Raw genomic sequence first — 18997 nt, forward strand, 5'->3', positions numbered from 1 at the left:
TGGAAAATAGATTGTGCCAACCTAACTTGATATCTTATTTTTATGAAATTACAAGTTGCGTTGATAAAGGTAATAGTGTTGCAGTAATATACTTAGACTTCTATATGATTAAAAACTAGAATATAAAATTAACATGCCACACATTAAATGGATTAAAAATTTATTAATAGATAGATCTCAAAATGTAACTGAAAATGGGGAGTGTAGGTGTGTTTCAAATGGGGACCTGCAGGGATTGGTTGTTGGCCCTACACGGTTTTACATTTTTTATCAATGACCTTGATGGAAGAAAGCATACATACAATCATCACTGATAAAGTTAGCAGATGTCACAAAAATTGGGGGAGTGTTAAATAACGAGGAAGACAGGTTACTGTTTCACAATGATCTAGATTTCTTGGTAAACTGGGTGCAGGCAAACTAGGGTTACCATATCTAATAAATAAGAAAAGAGGACCCTCCACGGGTCCTGGCCCCGCCCATTTCCCCACCCCTAGCCCCATCCCAACTCCGCCCCTTCCCCGCCCTAACTCCACCCCCTCCTCCCTCCCACTCCCAGCCACGGGGAAAGGGCTGCCCCAGCGCTACCGGCTTCACGGTTTGCCGGGCAGCCCCCAGACCCTGCGCCCCCGGCCGGTGCTTCCCCAGCGCAGCTGGAGCCCGGGAGGGGAAGCGCCCAGCTGGGGGCGCAGGCTCTGGAGGCTGCCCGGCAAACTGTGAAGCCTGTAGCGCTCGGGCTTTGGGCAGCCTCTATGCCTCCGGACCCTGCGCCCCCAGCCGGGCACTTCCCCTCCCGGGCTCCGGCGGCACAGGGTCCGGAGGCACAGGGACTGCCCGAAGCCGGTAGCGCTCGGGCAGCCCGGCTCTTAAACAGAGCTGAAGAGGAGCAGAGCCTCCAGTCGCAGCGGCTCTGCTCCTCCCCAACTCTTTGGCTCTGTTTAAGAGCCGGACTGCCCGAGCGCTACCGGCTTCGGGCAGTCCCTGTGCCTCCGGACCCTGCGCCGCCGGAGCCCGGGAGGGGAAGTGCCCAGCCGGCGGCTGGGGTCCGGAGGCAAGGGGGCTGCCTGAAGCCCATAGCGCTCGGACAGCTCGGCTCTTAAACAGAGCCGAAGAGTCAGGGGAGGAGCAGAGCCGCCATTTTCCCGGACATGTTCGGCTTTTTGGCAATTCCCCCCGGACGGGGGTTTGACTGCCGAAAAGCCGGACATGTCCGGGAAAAAGAGGACGTATGGTAACCCTAGGCAAACAATATGCATTTTAACATGGCTAAATGTCAATGTATGTGTATACATCTAGGAACAAAGAATGTAGGCCATACTTACAGGATGGGGGGCTCTATCCTGGGAAGCAGTGACTCTGAAAAAGATTTGGGGGTCATGGTGGATAATCAGCTAAACATGAGTTCCTAGTGGGACCTTGGCCAAAAGGGATAATGTGATCCTGGGATGCATAAACAGGGGAATCTCAGGTTATTTTACCTCTGTATTTGGCACTAGTTCAACCACTGCTCCAATAGTGTGTCCAGTTCTGGTGCTTACAATTCAAGAAGGATGTTGATAAATTGGAGAGGTTCAGAGAAGAGCCATGAGAATGATTAAAGGATTAGAAGACATGCCATCTAGTGAGAGACACAAAGAGCTCCATCTATTTAGCCTAACAAAGAGAAGGTTAAGAGTGACTTGATTACAGCCCATAAGCATCTACATGGGAAACAAATATTTAATAAGGGGCTCTTCAATCTAGCAGAGAAAGGTGTATGATGACAATAGATTGAACCTGAAACTAGATAAATTCAGAGAGAAATAAGGGCGTACATTTTTAATGGTGAGGGGGATCCACCTGTGACAGATGGCAATATTCTGGGCATATTTTAGGAGAGCCCATTGTATTAAAAATGCAAGTGCCTATGTAATATTGTAGGATTTTTCTGGAACTTCTCTAGCGGGAAGACAGGATTAAGGCAATACTGGGGAAAAAGGCATTGCAAATGCCCACCTAAGGACTCAGCTTTTCAAGGTTTGCCATGTGGGAGGGGGATCTTTTGTATGCTGATCACTTGTTACCTGAGGACAGTTCAGAGTGGATTCTCCAGGGACAAACAGACAGAGCAAGCACTTGTGAATAAATAACCCGAGTTTAAGCTGACTTAGGGCCTTCTGTCTGATCCAGCAAACAGACTGGCCCTCTGGTTCTTATAACTGGGCAGTTACACTGTGATCAGTCTCTGAAGAGAAAGCAAGCAGGCCTGCTTAGGCAAGCTGTCATTTGCTGGCAATGACAAAGTGTGGGCAAGGAACTGTGCAGCCTGGAAATACCCTGGTCAGGAGGGAGAGAGACAGGTGTCTCTCCACCTAAGAGAGACTGGCTGGGGAGCCAGAAGCCTGGGAGTGGATGCCCTTGCTGGACCACTGAGGGGAAAACCCAGGTGTAGTTGCCATGAACTGGGATACAACCTACTGCTGAATATTCCATTTGCTGACATGAACATGCATATTTCACAAAGGCATGGTGCCATATGGAATTTCACACCATCAGTAAACTTTAGTTCCTCAACTACCTTTTCCTGTGTAGCAAAGTCACACAGGCAGGTCTAGCACATTCTAGTGAGTGGGGAGCCACATTCAAATCCCCTGACCCCAAATGGCACCGCATTCCACAAGTGGTGACTTTGATAGAATTGCTTGTGGAGCAAGGTGCTATTCAATATGAGCAAGTGGATTGGAATCTGCTCTCACAATGTTATAGGCAATTTTCTCTCTTTGCCCAGTGTCCATGGAGCTTCAAGTCTATTGGCTCCATCAGCAGGCTCCATTCATTCAATTCTCACCTTTATGCTTTCACTCCATTTCCCACACTGAATGAGGGAGGCAACCTAGTGACCGAGGATGTGGAAAAAGCTAATGTACTCAATGCTTTTTTTGCCTCTGTCTTCACGAACAAGGTCAGCTCCCAGACTGCTGCACTGGGCAGCACAATATGGGGAGAAGGTGACCAGCCCTCTGTGGAGAAAGAAGTGGTTCGGGACTATTTAGAAAAACTGGACGTGCACAAGTCCATGGGGCCGGATGCGCTGCATCCGAGGGTGCTAAAGGAGTTGGCGGATGAGATTGCAGAGCCATTAGCCATTATTTTTGAAAACTCATGGAGATCGGGGGAGGTCCCAGATGACTGGAAAAAGGCTAATGTAGTGCCCATCTTTAAAAAAGGGAACAAGGAGGATCCGGGGAACTACAGGCCAGTCAGCCTCACCTCAGTCCCTGGAAAAATCATGGAGCAGGTCCTCAAGGAATCAATTATGAAACACTTAGAGGAGAGGAAAGTGATCAGGAACAGTCAGCATGGATTCACAAAGGGGAAGTCGTGCCTGACTAACCTAATTGCCTTCTATGATGAGATAACTGGCTCTGTGGATGAGGGGAAAGCAGTGGATGTGTTATTTCTTGACTTTAGCAAAGCTTTTGATACGGTCTCCCACAGTATTCTTGCCGCCAAGTTAAAGAAGTATGGGCTGGATGAATGGACTGTAAGGTGGATAGAAAGCTGGCTAGATCGTCGGGCTCAACGGGTAGTGATCAATGGCTCCATGTCTAGTTGGCAGCTGGTTTCAAGCGGAGTGCCCCAAGGGTCGGTCCTGGGGCCGGTTTTGTTTAATATCTTTATTAATGATCTGGAGGATGGTGTGGACTGCACTCTCAGCAAGTTTGCAGATGACACTAAACTAGGAGGTGTGGTAGATACAATAGAGGGTAGAGATCGGATACAGAGGGACCTAGACAAATTAGAGGATTGGGCCAAAAAAAACCTGATGAGGTTCAACAAGGACAAGTGCAGAGTCCTGCACTTAGGACGGAAGCATCCCATGCACTGCTACAGACTAGGGACCGAATGGCTAGGTAGCAGTTCTGCAGAAAAGGACCTAGGGGTCACAGTGGACGAGAAGCTGGATATGAGTCAACAGTGAGCTCTTGTTGCCAAGAAGGCTAACGGCATTTTGGGCTGTATAAGTAGGGGCATTGCCAGCAGATCGAGGAACGTGATCGTTCCCCTTTATTCAACATTGGTGAGGCCTCATCTGGAATACTGTGTCCAGTTTTGGGCCCCACACTACAAGAAGGATGTGGAAAAATTGGAAAGAGTCCAGAGGAAGGCAACAAAAATGATTAGGGGTCTGGAGCACATGACTTATGAGGAGAAGCTGAGGGAACTGGGATTGTTTAGTCTCCAGAAGAGAAGAATGAGGGGGGATTTAATAGCAGCCTTCAACTACCTGAAGGGGGGTTCCAAAGAGGATGGAGCTCGGCTGTTCTCAGTGGTGGCAGATGACAGAACAAGGAGCAATGGTCTCAAGTTGCAGTGGGGGAGGTCCAGGTTGGATATTAGGAAACACTATTTCACTAGGAGGGTGGTGAAGCATTGGATACCTAGGGAGGTGGTGGAGTCTCCTTCCTTGGAGGTTTTTAAGGCCCGGCTTGACAAAGCCCTGGCTGGGATGATTTAGTTGGGAATTGGTCCTGCTTTGAGCAGGGGGTTGGACTAGATGACCTCTTGAGGTCCCTTCCAACCCTGATATTCTATGATTCTATGATTAGGGGTGTGACACTGGTAGGCCAGAAGGCAGCTGCCGCCCAGGCTGCAGGCATTAGCTAAGGCAGTAACACACTTATAGCTGGAAACCCCAGATCAGTTCATCAGAATGTTAGTTTTGCTCAGAAAAGGTATTAGTCTCATAAGAATGCAATTAGCGTTTAGACTCTATGAAATGCTTGTAAATTGTTGCATGCATTAATCTCCTTTACAATGTCTGTATTCCATGCTATAAGGAAATATGTAAGTTTTACTTTATAACTTTGAAAATGGCAACAGAGGGTCTTGTGGCACCTTTGAGACTAACAGAGACTCTGTTAGTCTCAAAGGTGCCACAGGACCCTCTGTTGCTTTTTACAGATTCAGACTAACACGGCTACCCCTCTGAACTTTGAAAATGTTTGCTCTGAATTTGTAAGCTCAGGCATGGAAACCACCTCCCTGCCCATCCAGAAGGATTATCAAAATCAGATGTGCCATCAAGGAACATCACAATGCAAAGGATTGGTTACGGGCCCTATCTCATCTGGACAATGCTACATGCAAGGAAGCTCATCCTGTGGGCTTGGAGGCTGAATGAGGGAAATAAAACAAAGCTACAGGACAGTGTGACACTGCACCCCATATTCTTCACAGTGATATTATTATTATATGGTTAAGATCTAATCATAATGTATTTTATGCAAGATAAGTCATGTGAGGTGTCATTGGAAAGGTTATGATTTACTGAATATGATTATCCTATTTGTATGCATGTATCATTTTTGTATCTGGAGTTAGGAAGATTGACTATATATCTGTATTACAAACGTGTTTACACCTGGGGAATGCCCACTAGGCAAAAGGCACTCAGTCTAAATGGCTGGCTGGGAAGGGCCCATTCAGGTTGAAGAGCCATTGGGGAAAACAATAGGCCTTAGAAGAAGCTTATTTCCCACCTTGGGGCCTTCCTGAGGACGCTGCAGACAGCCTCTGATTCATGGCTGCTGTGACACTTCAGGGACATGTGACTAGGTCATCTGGTGCTGGACTCCATCTTGGGATACCAGTGTTTTTCCACTGACCGGGTGGGAACCGAGCTTTGAAACAAAGGGTTCCAGCCATATGCAAAAGCTATTTAAGGTAGGGGAGTGACATCATCGTGGTTCTTCTCTCACTCCCCGCCCAAAGAGACTCCTGAAAACACCTGAGGAACAAAGATTGAACAGGAGGAAGTGCTGGACCCATGCTAGAGGGATTTTTAGCCTGTGAATAGAACACCTAGGGATTCCAAGCTGTAAGCTAGTGCAGCTTGTCCCTTAAGAATCTGCAGCCTGCTTGCATCATCATTTAGGGGGAGAATGCTATTCATACCTGATCTATGTAGTATATTAAGCTTAGTTGGCGGTTTTGTTTATTTGCTAGGTAATCTGCTTTGATCTGTTTGCTATCCCTTATAATCACTTAAAATCTATCTTTTGTAGTTAATAAACTTGTTTTTGCTTTGTCTAAAACCAGTGTGTGGGAGTTCTAACTCGGGGCAGAAAGCCATTGTATATTCCTCTCCACACTGAGGGGATGAATTTCATGAGCTTACGCTGTACCGTTCCCTGTGCAGCGCAAAATGGTATAATGTTGGGTTTACACTCCAGAGGGAGTGTGTGCCTGAGTAGCTGGGAAGTTCCTCAGCTGGAGCCTTCCCATGCAGAGCCGATTACAGTGTCTGCATGTAACTGCAGCTGGGTGTGTCCCTACCTGTATGTGTGCTGGTGAAAGTGCAGGCTGGACGCAGCAGGTCAGTGTAAAGGGAGCCCAGGCTGGTGGGTCAGGGAGGCTCAGTGGTACCGCAGTTCCAGGTGGCACCCTGGGGGGGGGAACCCATCAGAGACAGTTTTCCATCTTTTTGACTGTTTGAACTCTGAAGTGCCAGAGACTCTAAACTGAAGCCAGAGATCCCCAGGGACTGCGTTCTGGGTCTGCCTGCACAGAGTTTGAATTGACAGATCACCACAACTCTATCACTCTTAGGATTTAGATGGTAACTTGTTTGTGTGTATGTGTTTGTTTGCTTTAACCTGTAAACAGCTCTCATTTCTTTTTTCTAGTTAATAAACCTTTAGATAGTTTATTACACGATTGGCTACAAGGGTTGTCTTTGTTGTCAGATCTAGGCTACCACTTGATCTGGGGTAAGCGACTACTGGTCTCTTGGGACTGGAAGCAACCTGAATGTGGAGTGATTTTTGGTGTAAGTGACCATTTATCACTAAGTCCAGTTTGTCTAAGTAGCCAGATAGACTAAGGGGAATGTCTTTGATTCCACAGTAAGGCAGTTATAATGATCCGGGAGTTCACATTTGTTATTGGCTTGGAGAAATCTAATGATAAAACACATCACCAGGTTGGGCTGTCTGCATGGTTTCTGACAGTCTGCCCTCAGGCAGGCACTCACAGTTGTGAGCCACTCCAGACACCGTGACAACGGTGTAGTCTTGGCAGGATTCACATGCTACAGGTCAATTGGGTTTATAGATCATAACACCAGTGCTGTTAAAAGTTTAATGTAATACTGAGAGTTTTTACGGATTAAAGATTAGTCACGAGTGACTCACAGTCATAGGAAGGGCTTCACAAAAAGACCTTGAAAAATTACATAGAAATATGGGAATAGCCCATAAAGAGAGAGCCTCAGATCAGGAACTGAGAGCTTTGCTCATAGACTTTGACCAAGGAGCAGGGCTTGAGCATTCCCTTACACGCCAGATGCCGGAGAGACCGCTGCAGCAGAACTGTTCGGCTGAAGCTCCTGGAAGCCCAGAAAGAACGTGAGCACCAGATGGTGGAACTCAGAGTCAGGGAGAAGAAAGAAACTAAGGAGGCTGAGGAGAGAGCCTACTAAAGATGCAAAGCCCCGCACTGAAATCAAGGAGGAAGTTCATCAAAGACACCGAGAACAACCAGAAGATGAGGAAAGAGCATATCAAAGACAGATGGAAGCTCACACACTGCATCTTAAAGTCCTGCAGCAACAAAAGCAGTAGGCTCAATCTCTGAGTACATCCCCTCTCAACAACAGGGAGTGGGAGAAAGCCTGCCCAATTTACCCAGAGACTGACTGCATTGAGGAGTTCCTGTCGACCTTTGAGAAACTGTGTGGGATACATAAGAATTCAGAGACTAAGTGGAAGCCTATCCTCTTAACCAGATTAACTGGGAAAGCAAAACAAGTTTTTAATTAAATGAAGGAGGGTGATGCTACGGTGTACAAGAGATTTAAAGAAAGTGTATTGAAAAAGTTTAAGATCACTCCTCAGTCCAATCGATTGAAGTAAAGAAATCTTAAAATGTTTGACAATATCATCCACGTGGAATAAGTGCGTAAGATGTGTAATTATATGAAAAAATGGGTAGTAGAGGCAGGGGCTGAAGGTAGCTATGACAAATGGTTTAATTTGATGGCACAAGAGCAATCATTTTGTGAACAGTCACTGATGAAGTACAAGCAGCCATCTCTGACAAAAAACCTTCCACAGTTTGGAGGCAGCAGAAATTGCTGATGAATATATTGAGCCAAGTGCACATGGGGGGTGCAAACCCCAAAGAAAGGGAAATCCTTTTGTTCCCCAGGTTAAAAGAGGGGAGGGGTCTAGGAATAAACCTAACCCAAACTTGGTTAAAAAGCCTCAAGGGAGCCCAGAGTTTAAAACCTCTTACCCTAAGGGAAAGCAGACAGTCTGTCATCACTGTGGGGCTCCTGGCCATATAAAATGAAATTGTCCAAAACGTAAGGTCAGGCCACAATTGGCACCCACCACCCTAACCATGAGTGCCAATACGACCAACTTGATCCCAGAAAAAGTTGCAAAAGAGGAGAATGGCCTCATAAACTATATTAGGACTGAGTCTTGGAAAGGTAGTAAAGAATTTATTAATATTTTAGCGTTGGCTGAATTTTCTGCGACTGTGCCCCTGGCTAAGTTCACTCGGAGTGGAAGGATTCAAGGGTGATAGTGTAGGCATCAGAAATTTACTGCCCGCAGATATTTTAATAAGTAATAACATTTTAGCGATGTCTAATCTTATACCCCAGTCTCAAAGAAAGTATGGATCTGATTCACCTGCTTTGTCTGTGGTCAGCAGGGAAGGCTGCGAAGGGAAGGGAAATGCCCTCAGTTGCCTCCTCAAGAGGATTTGAAAATGTTTCTGTTGTGCCAGAGTTTGCTCTGGGCTTAAGTGAAACTGAAAAGGAGTTTGTGACTTCCCAGCAAGAAGACCCATCTCTGAACAAGAGAGGGTTACAGCTCAGAATGATGCCTTGGTTGGAGAAGGAAAAGGTGGGCACTCGCAGTTGTGAGCCACTCTAGACAGCATGACAAGGGGCTGTTACTCGTTTGTATTGTTTTATTTACTCTATTTATATTATATTCTTAAATTATGCATTAGTTAACTGCAGAAAGGTTTTATTGCCCAAGGACCTGGACCAGGCCTAGGCCTGTTCCTGCCCCCACTGAAGTCAGTTTCTGTTCTGCAAATTTATAAGTTTGATGTCAAGGAGAGGAGAACCAGCCCCACAGTGACAAGACAATTGGAAACAAATCCTCAGAGACAGAGAAGAAACTGCTTTGGGACAACTTGTTGAATGGCTGCTAACCATGGGGCTTCTCTAGCTGTGAGCAATCAAGAGCACACTGCTCAAAGACCATAGTTTTGCCATGGATCTTTAACCTGGGAGTTGCCAATATAAGTTTTAAGTCTGATTCAGAAAGAAAAACTGAAGAAAGGCCAGGAATACACACACCTCACCCTGATTGTTTGGGCAGGGCAGACACACACCTCGCCCCAACTGTATTTTATACCAAACTCATACCAAACTGGAGGAAGTTCCTGTTACACTGACATCAGATAACCCTCACATTGGAAGTTACCTCAGAAGCTGCAGGAGAGCCAAGGGACTTAGAGCCTAATTATATTTCTATGTAAAATGCAGGAAAAGTTAGATGTGGCAAGTGGAGAATGCTGGATTAGGGCAGGGACCAATGCGGCTGTACCCACTACCTTAACCTTGCCTGTCTCAGAGAGGGAACTCCTCCTGCCTTGGCCAAACACCCAACATACACAGGTATTTAACATGTGGACTTGGAACACTGACAACACACTGCAAGGCCTGCTGAATAGTGACCGAAAAAATCAAACCCAGCCTGCAATTATCCGGGGGCACCATTCAGCCCATCCATTGCCAGGGATAAACAACTGGAGGCTGAGAAAACTAGAAATCCTCCTGGCTGCAGGAGACAAGTCTGCCTCTCACTGAGGGGCTGGAGGGAATTTACCTCCCCTTGGACTGGCTATTCCACAACTAGAAGAACAGGCGTACTTGTGGCACCTTAGAGACTAACAAATTTATTAGAGCATAAGCTTTCGTGGACTACAGCCCACTTCTTCGGAGGCATATAGAATGGAACATATATTGAGGAGATATATATACACACATACAGAGAGCATAAACAGGTGGGAGTTGTCTTGACAACTTGTTTATGCTCTCTGTATGTGTGTATATATATCTCCTCAATATATGTTCCATTCTATATGCCTCCGAAGAAGTGGGCTGTAGTCCACGAAAGCTTATGCTCTAATAAATTTGTTAGTCTCTAAGGTGCCACAAGTACGCCTGTTCTTCTTTTTGCGGATACAGACTAACACGGCTGCTACTCTGAAACCTGTATTCCACAACTGTCCACTATGGGGTCTCTGGCATCTTCCTTGAAGCAGACGGCGCTGGCCACTGCCAGGCTATATCTACACTACACACCACGTTCAGCAGCATGTTGCGTACGTGTAGCGATACGTTGCAGTGAAAAGCGGGCTGCGTCCACACTACAGTGTCTAGCTTCACATGTCAGTGCAAGGCTCTGGTGGGAGAGAGACAATGGGGAAAAACTTCAGCCTCTCCCTGTGGCAGGGCAGGGCTCCAGCAGGCTGGAGCCTTTCCCCACGGCCAGAGCCCTTCCCAGCTGCAGGAAGGGCATGGGCAGCAGGACACTGCACTGCTAGAAATAGCAGTGTAGCTAGGGAGGCACGGCTTGGGTGAGTAGAGAGCGTGCAGGGTATGTACTCGGGGGCATACCCACATCCTTCTGGCATCTTTGCTTGCCTAAGCCATGCCTCACCAGCTACACTGCTACTTATACCTGTGCTCTGGGGTACGTGTGTATGTATGTGACAAGCCACCAAAGCAGCGGGTACTGTCAACATAGCCCCAGAGGCAGGGATCTGGGCTGAGTAGACCTGAGCTGACCCGGGGCAGTTCCAGGGTTCTCTGAGTGACAGATGAGAAGCTACATTGACAGTTGGGAAGGGGTCACACCCAATGGGGAACAGAGCATGCAGGGGTCAGCAGCAGCTCCTGGATGGCATCAAGCTGACTCAGGGCAAGTGCCGGGCAAGGCTGTACCCCACCCTGGCTCGAGGACCCATAGTGGGAGCTGGGAAAGCCTCCATGGAGTTGTGCCAGTTGCAGAGATCAACTCTGGCTGTGGGGCACATCGGCCAGAGGAGGTCCAGGCCTGCTGCCCCCTGTGCCCCATGGGGCGGTGTGTGTGCGTGGGGTAACCCCAGGACACCGCTGCAGCCCCCCGTGCAGCAGTGTGTGTGTGTGGGGTAACCCCAGGACACCGCTGCAGCCCCCCATTCCCCGTGGGGCGGTGTGTGTGTGTGGGGTAACCCCAGGACTCCGCTGCTGCCCCCTGGGGCAGTGTGTGTGTGTGGGATAGTAACCCCAGGACACTCGCTGCCCCATGTGCCGGAGACACTGTCCGCACTGCCGGGGTGGGGGTAACCCCAGATCACAGCTGCTGTCCCCTGTGCCCCGTGTGCCGGAGGCACCGCACTGCCGGGGTGGGGGGTAACCCCAGGACACCGCTGCCGCCCCCATGACGAGCCTCCTGCCAGGTTCGCTGCGCGGCCCCGCAGGGTTGCAGGGAGCCCAGGGCGGGGCTGAGCCGCTCCCGCCGGGGTCCGCACGCTCTGGGTGGGGGCCCTGCTCCCCCTGTCCGCCCGGGCCCGCGCTGCCCTTACCCGGCTCGCAGCGCCCGGCCGGTCCGCTCGCCCGGTGCCCCCGCCGCTTCCTGCGCACGGGCGGTGCCAGGCGCGTCCCTCCGCTCGGGGATTGGCGGGCGCGGCGGGGCTGACGGCACCGGCCGCTGGGCGGTGAGAGGCGGGGCGCGCAGTGCCAGTGCCAGGGCCCGGGAGTCCGCAGCGCCCCCGCCTGCCCGGCCACAGGAGCCGGCCCCAGGCGGGGTGAGCGCCACCGTCTGCGGCGACTGTCCGGTGTGTCTGGGCAGCTAAAGCCCACCTCGCGCCCCACGCAGACCCCGCTCGGCTCTGCCTGGTCAGCGCTTCCCCCGCAGCGCCGGGCTCCTGCGTGAGAGGCCAAAGCTCCCGCGGGGCCGGTCTGCCATAGCGAGGCCCAGCCCCTCCCGCCCGGGCACGCAGGGGACATGACCCTCCCGGCGGCGGGAGCTGCGCGGGTGAAAGAACATCATGTGTCTCGCCAGGGCTTCCGGGCCCGCGGGCCTGGCCGGAGGGGGGCTCTGGTCAATGCTTTCAAACCCACCGGGCTAAAGCCGCGAGCCCCGGCGCTTCCCGCAGCGCGGAAGGCCCGACCCCCGTGCGCCCCACTGGGCAGAAGCCCTGGCGAGCCCCGTGAGGCCGGAGGTCCGAGCCCCCGCTGCCCGGTGGCTGAGCTCGGGAGCCCAGGACGTACTGTGGGGGCACAACTCCGCGTCCAGCGGGACGTTCGCCGGCCTCGCTGCGGGGCAGAAACGCGCCACAGCGCTGCTGGCTACAGCCCGGGCTCGGACCCGGTTACACGCAGTATCCAGGGGCCTGGGTTAAACCGCGAGCCGCCGCCGCTCCCCTGCGCAGGTTCGCGGCGGTGGCCGCGCTGAGAACCCGTCCCGCCTGGCCAGGCTTCGGATGCTGTAGCGAGTCCTGTCCCGGGACTACCACGTGACAGTGGGACTGAGCCGATACACCGACTCAGCGGGCTGGGGCAGCTCGACCCCTAGACAGGGAAAAGCGAAACGCGCCTGAGCATGCACCCCGCCGCTGCCCTGCTTGGGCGTCAGGTCTCTACTGCGCATGCTCCTCCCGGAACTGCTGGTCGCGTGCTGCTAGCGGTTTCAATATGGCAGCGCCCGTCTCCTGAGTCGTGGTGCACGCGCGCGGTGAGGAGCGTCCCGGGCCCGGGGGCGGAGGGGGTGCGCGCGCGCGCGCGCGTCCCCGTGGCCTGTCTTCGGTCTGCTGCGGCAGCTCCTGGCTCTCCTCGGGGGTGCGGGCCGCTGCCCGGGGGTCTCTCGCCTTGTCTGGGCGGGACGTGCAGCCTGCGCCGCTGCGGGGCCCCGGCCTCTCGCCGCTTGTTTCCAGGCAGAGTTTTAACCCTCCGCGGCGCCTGCAAACCTTCGGGGGGGGGGCTGATAAACCTCCCCGGAGAGCCCCAGCTGCGCTGCCGCCCTGTCTCCCCCCCGCCCGTGGGCCTGGCCTGGCCTGACAGGCGGGGGCCGCTCCAGCGGCCACACCGCCCCCAGCGGGGCTGTCTCGCCCGCACGCTGCCAGCAAACCAGCCGCTCTGGCGGGCGAGCGGAGCATCGTAATCCCGGGCGCGCTCGCGCCTCACGGAGAATCCTGCTGCCCTACTTGGGTCGGCCGGGCTCGGTGCTATCGTCGTGACCACGAGTTACCCGCTGGAGACAAAGAGAATAAATAAAACTCCTGCTCTTGGTTGTAATCTTCCCTTTTCAGCTTCCCGGAGTGCCCTTGCTCTTGTGTCAGCGTCAGGGTGAATAGCAGTAGCTGCCTTGTCTTCTTTAGCTCATTGATTATCTTGTGTGCTGTCATCAGTTGCTGACCTTCTCTCTAAAGTAAGTAGTTGCCATCCTGCCTCGGACTCTTTTTCCTCTGAAGGCAATCACATAAATCCTTTCTCAGGCTCAGTTTACAGCTCTCTCTATGCATTTGTTTAATAGCTCTTTGGGGGATTGTATTTCTCCAGTTCCTGTGTTGCTGATACAATGAGAAATTTGAAGTTACTGCACACTCGGGAGCATGGGCCTGTCCAGGCTTTGGGGAGTCCTCAGTGTTTCAGCCTCCGTGCAGACCAAGGGACGCTGCTCATTGGCTCAGAATATGGGATCCTGGAGCTCGACCCAGCCATTCGAGGGGTGAGTTACTGGTGGAAGTTCCAAAGCTTTGTTTAGGGCTGTTTTCCTGATGCTAATTGTGGGTTCATACTTGCAGGATGGTAAATGTTTTCATGCCCATTGACTTTACTGGTTATTCAGAGCACTCTGAGTGTTACTGGATTGGACCTGGTGACAATACTTTGTGATCAGACACATGCACACACACACACGCAGTAGGTTGGCTATGCATAGTTGGAAATGCGTTCTGCTGCCAATAGTCTTGTTGTGTTGCAGCTGCAGTGTCTCGTGTTCCATCCACCTATAAAGATCAAGTCATCTCTTTGGATTGTAAACTCCTTAGTTTCAGTCCTTGTCCCCACCGGGTTCTATACAGCAGTGAGCACACACTAGGCCTTCACATGGACTTTGTTTAGTGCCGACATTATGTCTGCAGCACGGTAGGGTACACCTGCAAAAGTCTCTGCTCTGAAGAAAGCTTGCAGTCTAGAAGACAGACAAATCTACACTTTCATTATTATGCATATGTCCTGGTAAAGTGACATGGCCTGTCCAATTCAGTTCTTTGTGCCACTGCATTCTGAAGGTGCTAAAACAGGAAAGTCGAACTCTCACTGAATTCATAAAAGAGGCCTTTAGATTGGTGCCTGGTGAAGTTCCCTTCTTCTGTACAGGAATGATAGGAGTCAACCGAGCTGAATAGACACCAATACAAAGAATGTTATGAGTCATTATTTTTGACTGTTTAGTTGAGGTTCATAAGCAAAGAACTGTCATGGACATGAGCTTATCCATGAGTGATCTCCTCTGTAGGCCTGTTCCTGCAGTGTGCGGGAGCTCCTCAAAAGCTCCACTCTAAGCCTGCACAGCTTAGTTGCTCTTCAGAAGGCTGGATCTTCATTAAAAAGGGGCTATACTAAGAGGCCCAGAGAGACCAAGTACCTTGCCCACAGACACAGTGAGTCGGTGCAAGAGCCGAGGTCAGACCCAGAACTCTGACTGTAACCATTAGACACATTGTCTTGTAACCAGTGCATCAAGTTCTCTTGGCTTTTAAAGCACTTTGATGCCTAGAGGGTAAAGCATCTGAGGTGTGTTATCAGGTTCGGTCAGGTTTGTTTGGATGCTGCTTCGTTCTCGACCCCTGTTTCCGACACTTCTGCTCAGCTTCTTGGCTCTGCCACAGGCAGATATATCTTCCCTGTCCCATTTTTTCATAGTTCTCAAGGACAGGAGGAGCCTTAATTATATAGACAAATTAGAGGATTGGGCCAAAAGAAACCTGATGAGGTTCAACAAGGACAAGTGCAGAGTCCTGCACTTAGGACGGATGAATCCCATTCACTGTTACAGACTAGGGACCGAATGGCTAGGTAGCAGTTCTGCAGAAAAGGACCTTGGGGTTACAATGGACGAGAAGCTGGATATGAGTCGACAGTGTGCTCTTGTTACCAAGAAGGCTAACGGCATTTTGGGCTGTATAAGTAGGGGCATTGCCAGCAGATTGAGGGACACGATCATTCCCCTCTATTTGACATTGGTGAGGCCTCATCTGGAGTACTGTGTCCAGTTTTGGACCCCACCCTACAAGAAGGATGTGGAAAAATTGGAAAGAGTCCAGCGGAAGGCAACAAAAATAATTAGGGGGCTGGAGCACATGACTTATGAGGAGAAGCTGAGGGAACTGGGATTGTTTAGTCTCCAGAAGAGAAGAATGAGGGGGGATTTAATAGCAGCCTTCAACTACCTGAAAGGGGGTTCCAAAGAGGATGGATCTAGACTGTTCTCAGGGGTACCAGATGACAAAACAAGGAGTAATGCTCTCAAGTTGCAGTGGGGGATGTTTAGGTTGGATATTAGGAAAAACTTTTTCAGTAGGTGGGTGGTGAAGCACTGGAATGGGTTACCTAGGGAAGTGGTGGAATCTCCTTCCTTAGAGGTTTTTAAGGTCAGGCTTGACAAAGCCCAGGCTGGGATGATTTAGTTGGGGATTGGTCCTGCTTTGAGCAGGGGGTTGGACTAGATGACCTCCTGAGGTCCCTTCCAACCCTGATATTCTATGATAAAGGGACATAGCTGAGTACTTAAATTCTGACATTGAATCTAGTTTGAAGCCATTTCATTATGGACGTGTGATGGAGTGAACTTGCCCTGCACTGGACAAGGAGGTGTTAATCGTGACTCTGGGCAGAGGAAGCCACGCCCCCTTCAACTGGAGCATCAATATAAAAAGGAGCAGCCCTGCTCAGTCAGGGTGGACCACAGAGGAGAGAGGATGCACGTTGCAGGCTCCTGCCCGGGAGCCCCAGATTGTGGAAGCCAGCCATGCTGAGACACGGGCAGATACTTGGCTACCTGCAGACGCCTGAGAGATGTTGGACCCGTTGGGAGCTTCACAGGCCAAAGACCCCGGACACCCATGGACCAAGTCACTGGAAGACTGAGTCAGAAGCAGCCCGGAGAGATTAGCTGTTGATCCGGTTGTAGAACTAAGCAATAAGTCAGTGTGTTTCGGTCGGATCCCCGCTGAGCCAGTGACGAATACACTTGCCACTGACCAGGCCCTGAGCTGGGACCTGGTGGACTAGGGAGGGCCTGGGTCCCCCTACCGTCGGCCACCATCTCCAGCCATCAGGCCACACTACCTGGCTAACGAGGACAGCCATATTACCGTTGGCCACTAGGCCACACAGCCTGGCTAAGGAGGACAGCCATATTGACTCTGGTCTCTGGCCCATGCAGCCCTGGGAGGAAGGGCAGTTATATTGACTCTGGCCACTAGGCCACACAGTCTTCGAGGGAGGGCCACCATATTGATTCTGGTCACTAGGCTAAGGGTGGGCAGGTGGACTCAATTATGGGGCTATAACGCCCGTTTCCCTGCCTCAAAGGAGAACAGGGTGTGCTTGCCCCGCAACGGGGGCAGATGATCTCAGGTATTTAATGTTGTCATTTCAACCCTCAAACTTCCTTTTAAGCATGGTGGATTTGATTTAAATCACTAGTCAGGAAGACTCAATTTAATCATGGATTTCTACATAAAAGTACATTCTTGTTGGTTGTTATAAACTTAATACATATTCTTTGCAACTCAGATGTAGGTTTCATTTTTAGAAGGTACACACTATACATTTTTAAACAGTGATTTATTTTTAAAACTTTTCAGTTAGTTTTACAGCTATATCAGAAAATGAATGATTGTTTGGTTATTTTATTTACCAAAGGTAATTGAAGCAGATAGTTCACCTTCCAATGACTTCATAAATATCTCCAATTCAACAGGTTAATCATTAATATTTGGAGGGTTTTCTTGTCATGCCGTATTAGGAGGAGAACATCGCCAGACAGACATTAAAAAAAATTTATTTAACTAAAACAACAACCTTACATATTCTGGATTTTTTTTCTTCAACAGCAAACATAATATTTTAACAAAACAAGCATATGAATTTTTGAATTCAGGTTTGTTTTTGTTTAAAAAAAATGTGATCAATTACCTCTTTTTGTAATCCGCTTTTGTCACAAATTTATCTATGGTTGTTTCTGGATGATGGAGATTTTTTTTTTTCTTGTTGCTATACTATGGTTATGTGACATACATGATGTGACTGAAACACTATCATTGGCAGATAACTCTGAAACTCTAGAAAATGATGGTGACCTTGAAGGTGGACAGTCTTCAGAATCCTGTATGTTGAGGATGGATTCTCCTAAACAAAATAAGTCAATGCAGTTATTTAATTATTACCACCATTTAGTATTGCTCATTGCATTCACTGACACTCAGCACTACTTTAAAGATGAAATTGTAAAAGGAAGATCTGCCTATTTCAGCTACTTATTTTTTATCACAACTGCATCTGAAATGATAGAACCGTAGAGTAACAACTATATTTTTTGCTCAAACATGAGAATTCAAGAATAGTCCAGAAGGAAGACAGGCAGTCGTTAAGAAAGAAGCGTGGAATAAAAAAGTTTACCAGCCTCAAGATCCTGCATATTCAGACATGTTCCTTTCATCATCTTCAATGCAGCTTCCTCCTGAGAAGGAACACTTCTCACGATGTTGTTTCATTCAGGAAACCAGGCCTTGCATTTCTTTGTTGCACTGTTTGCATTTTGCATGCATGGCTGTCTTACCCACAGGTAGAGGAACTTCATTAAAATATTCCCACACTGGGTCTCTTTTACGGCCTGCTGCCATTATAGGTTTTCCCTTCTAGTGAGAGAATGGTATGGTAGATCTCAAATCAATGAAGGCTACACTCAAAACGATCTCAAGACTTCTGGAATATGCTGCTCAAACAGTTTTACTTTTGTTTCTACTGCCTGTCCCTCGCTTCTCACAGACTTCTTCTCCTTATCCAGATCTATTCTGCCCCAACAATCTTTTATTCATTGAACTTTTTGAAACTTTGCACTTTTAGAGAGAGGTAAGGGATTGACTCTGTGTACACAAATTTGCAGAGGGACAGTAGGGTTGAGGTCTGTTATATCTCACCTCTATATATTATTTATTTACAAACATTTTTGTCGGTAACAAGCATGTTATCTCTGGAGACCCAAATCCACAGTTTGAGAACTGCAAAACTAAGCATCTCTGATGGTATATTCTAGACTGAGCACTGAGTCCCATTGGGTAGATAGAAAGATTAACCTAAATAATCTAAGCCCCTGGAACTCCATAAAATTGGGTCCCTAATCCATGAACGATTGGAACTTATTTACAAAACTTTTCTTAAACATTACATGAATATATTGTCTTATACTATAGAATTTATAATCCCCATTCCATGATGAGTTATAATATATCTTTAGATAGATTTTTTGTTCCCTCCAAAAGCATTTTATCAAAAAAATCTGATTTAAAAAAAAAAGTGATTTTTATCCACCCTGCTTTTAAGATCAGGGTTACAGCAGGAAAGAAATTGTAACTGCATTGTTGTGGGTGGTTTTACCCAGGGATGTATTTGGCCAATGTTTTGCAAAACTTGTACAAGGAGTGTTGAGTGCTCTTCCTTCTAGCTACAGCAGCTGTGAACTCATAGGTAGGGTTTGAAAAGGTACAGAAGTTGCCTTGCAGATGAAGATGTAACCTGAATATGGTGTAAATTTCAGTTCCACTCGGAACACAAGGGAAGAGAAGTTTTTCTGTTTTCCTTACCAGCCCTCGCTTTGTGGCGGTGCTTCCTCTGGGTGGGTCTGGGCCCAGTTGTCTCTGGAATCTGTTAGTACTG

General features: G+C 49.1%; 2 protein-coding genes across 13 annotated transcripts in view; one reads left to right on the forward strand and one right to left on the reverse strand.

Annotated features, from left to right (window-relative positions):
- The window catches only part of TBC1D2 (TBC1 domain family member 2), a 46696-nt gene extending 34025 nt beyond the window's left edge, over window positions 1-12671 (reverse strand). The window contains exon 1 of one of the 5 annotated variants that reach the window (XM_065549877.1): window positions 12326-12671. Coding sequence is in view for 2 of the 5 variants with exons in the window: in XM_065549876.1 (XP_065405948.1) it covers window positions 5523-5590 (68 nt within the window). In the remaining 3 variants the exon portion in view is untranslated. Of the gene's footprint in view, window positions 1-1478; window positions 1566-5522; window positions 5732-11637; window positions 11833-12325 lie in introns of those variants that run through there. The other 4 variants (XM_065549880.1, XM_065549876.1, XM_065549878.1 and 1 more) reach the window with 4 other exon arrangements.
- ELP1 (elongator acetyltransferase complex subunit 1) overlaps window positions 12648-18997 on the forward strand; it is a 113924-nt gene continuing 107574 nt past the window's right edge. For 6 of the 8 annotated variants that reach the window (XR_010588743.1, XM_008171887.4, XM_065549875.1 and 3 more), the window contains exons 1-3: window positions 12648-12788; window positions 13363-13481; window positions 13613-13781. Coding sequence is in view for 5 of the 8 variants with exons in the window: in XM_008171887.4 (XP_008170109.2) it covers window positions 13632-13781 (150 nt within the window). In the remaining 3 variants the exon portion in view is untranslated. Of the gene's footprint in view, window positions 12789-13362; window positions 13482-13586; window positions 13782-18997 lie in introns of all 8 variants that reach the window. The other 2 variants (XM_065549871.1, XM_008171888.4) reach the window with 2 other exon arrangements.

This window comes from Chrysemys picta, chromosome 6 (assembly GCF_011386835.1).
Source record: "Chrysemys picta bellii isolate R12L10 chromosome 6, ASM1138683v2, whole genome shotgun sequence".
Taxonomy (NCBI): Eukaryota; Metazoa; Chordata; order Testudines; family Emydidae; genus Chrysemys; species Chrysemys picta.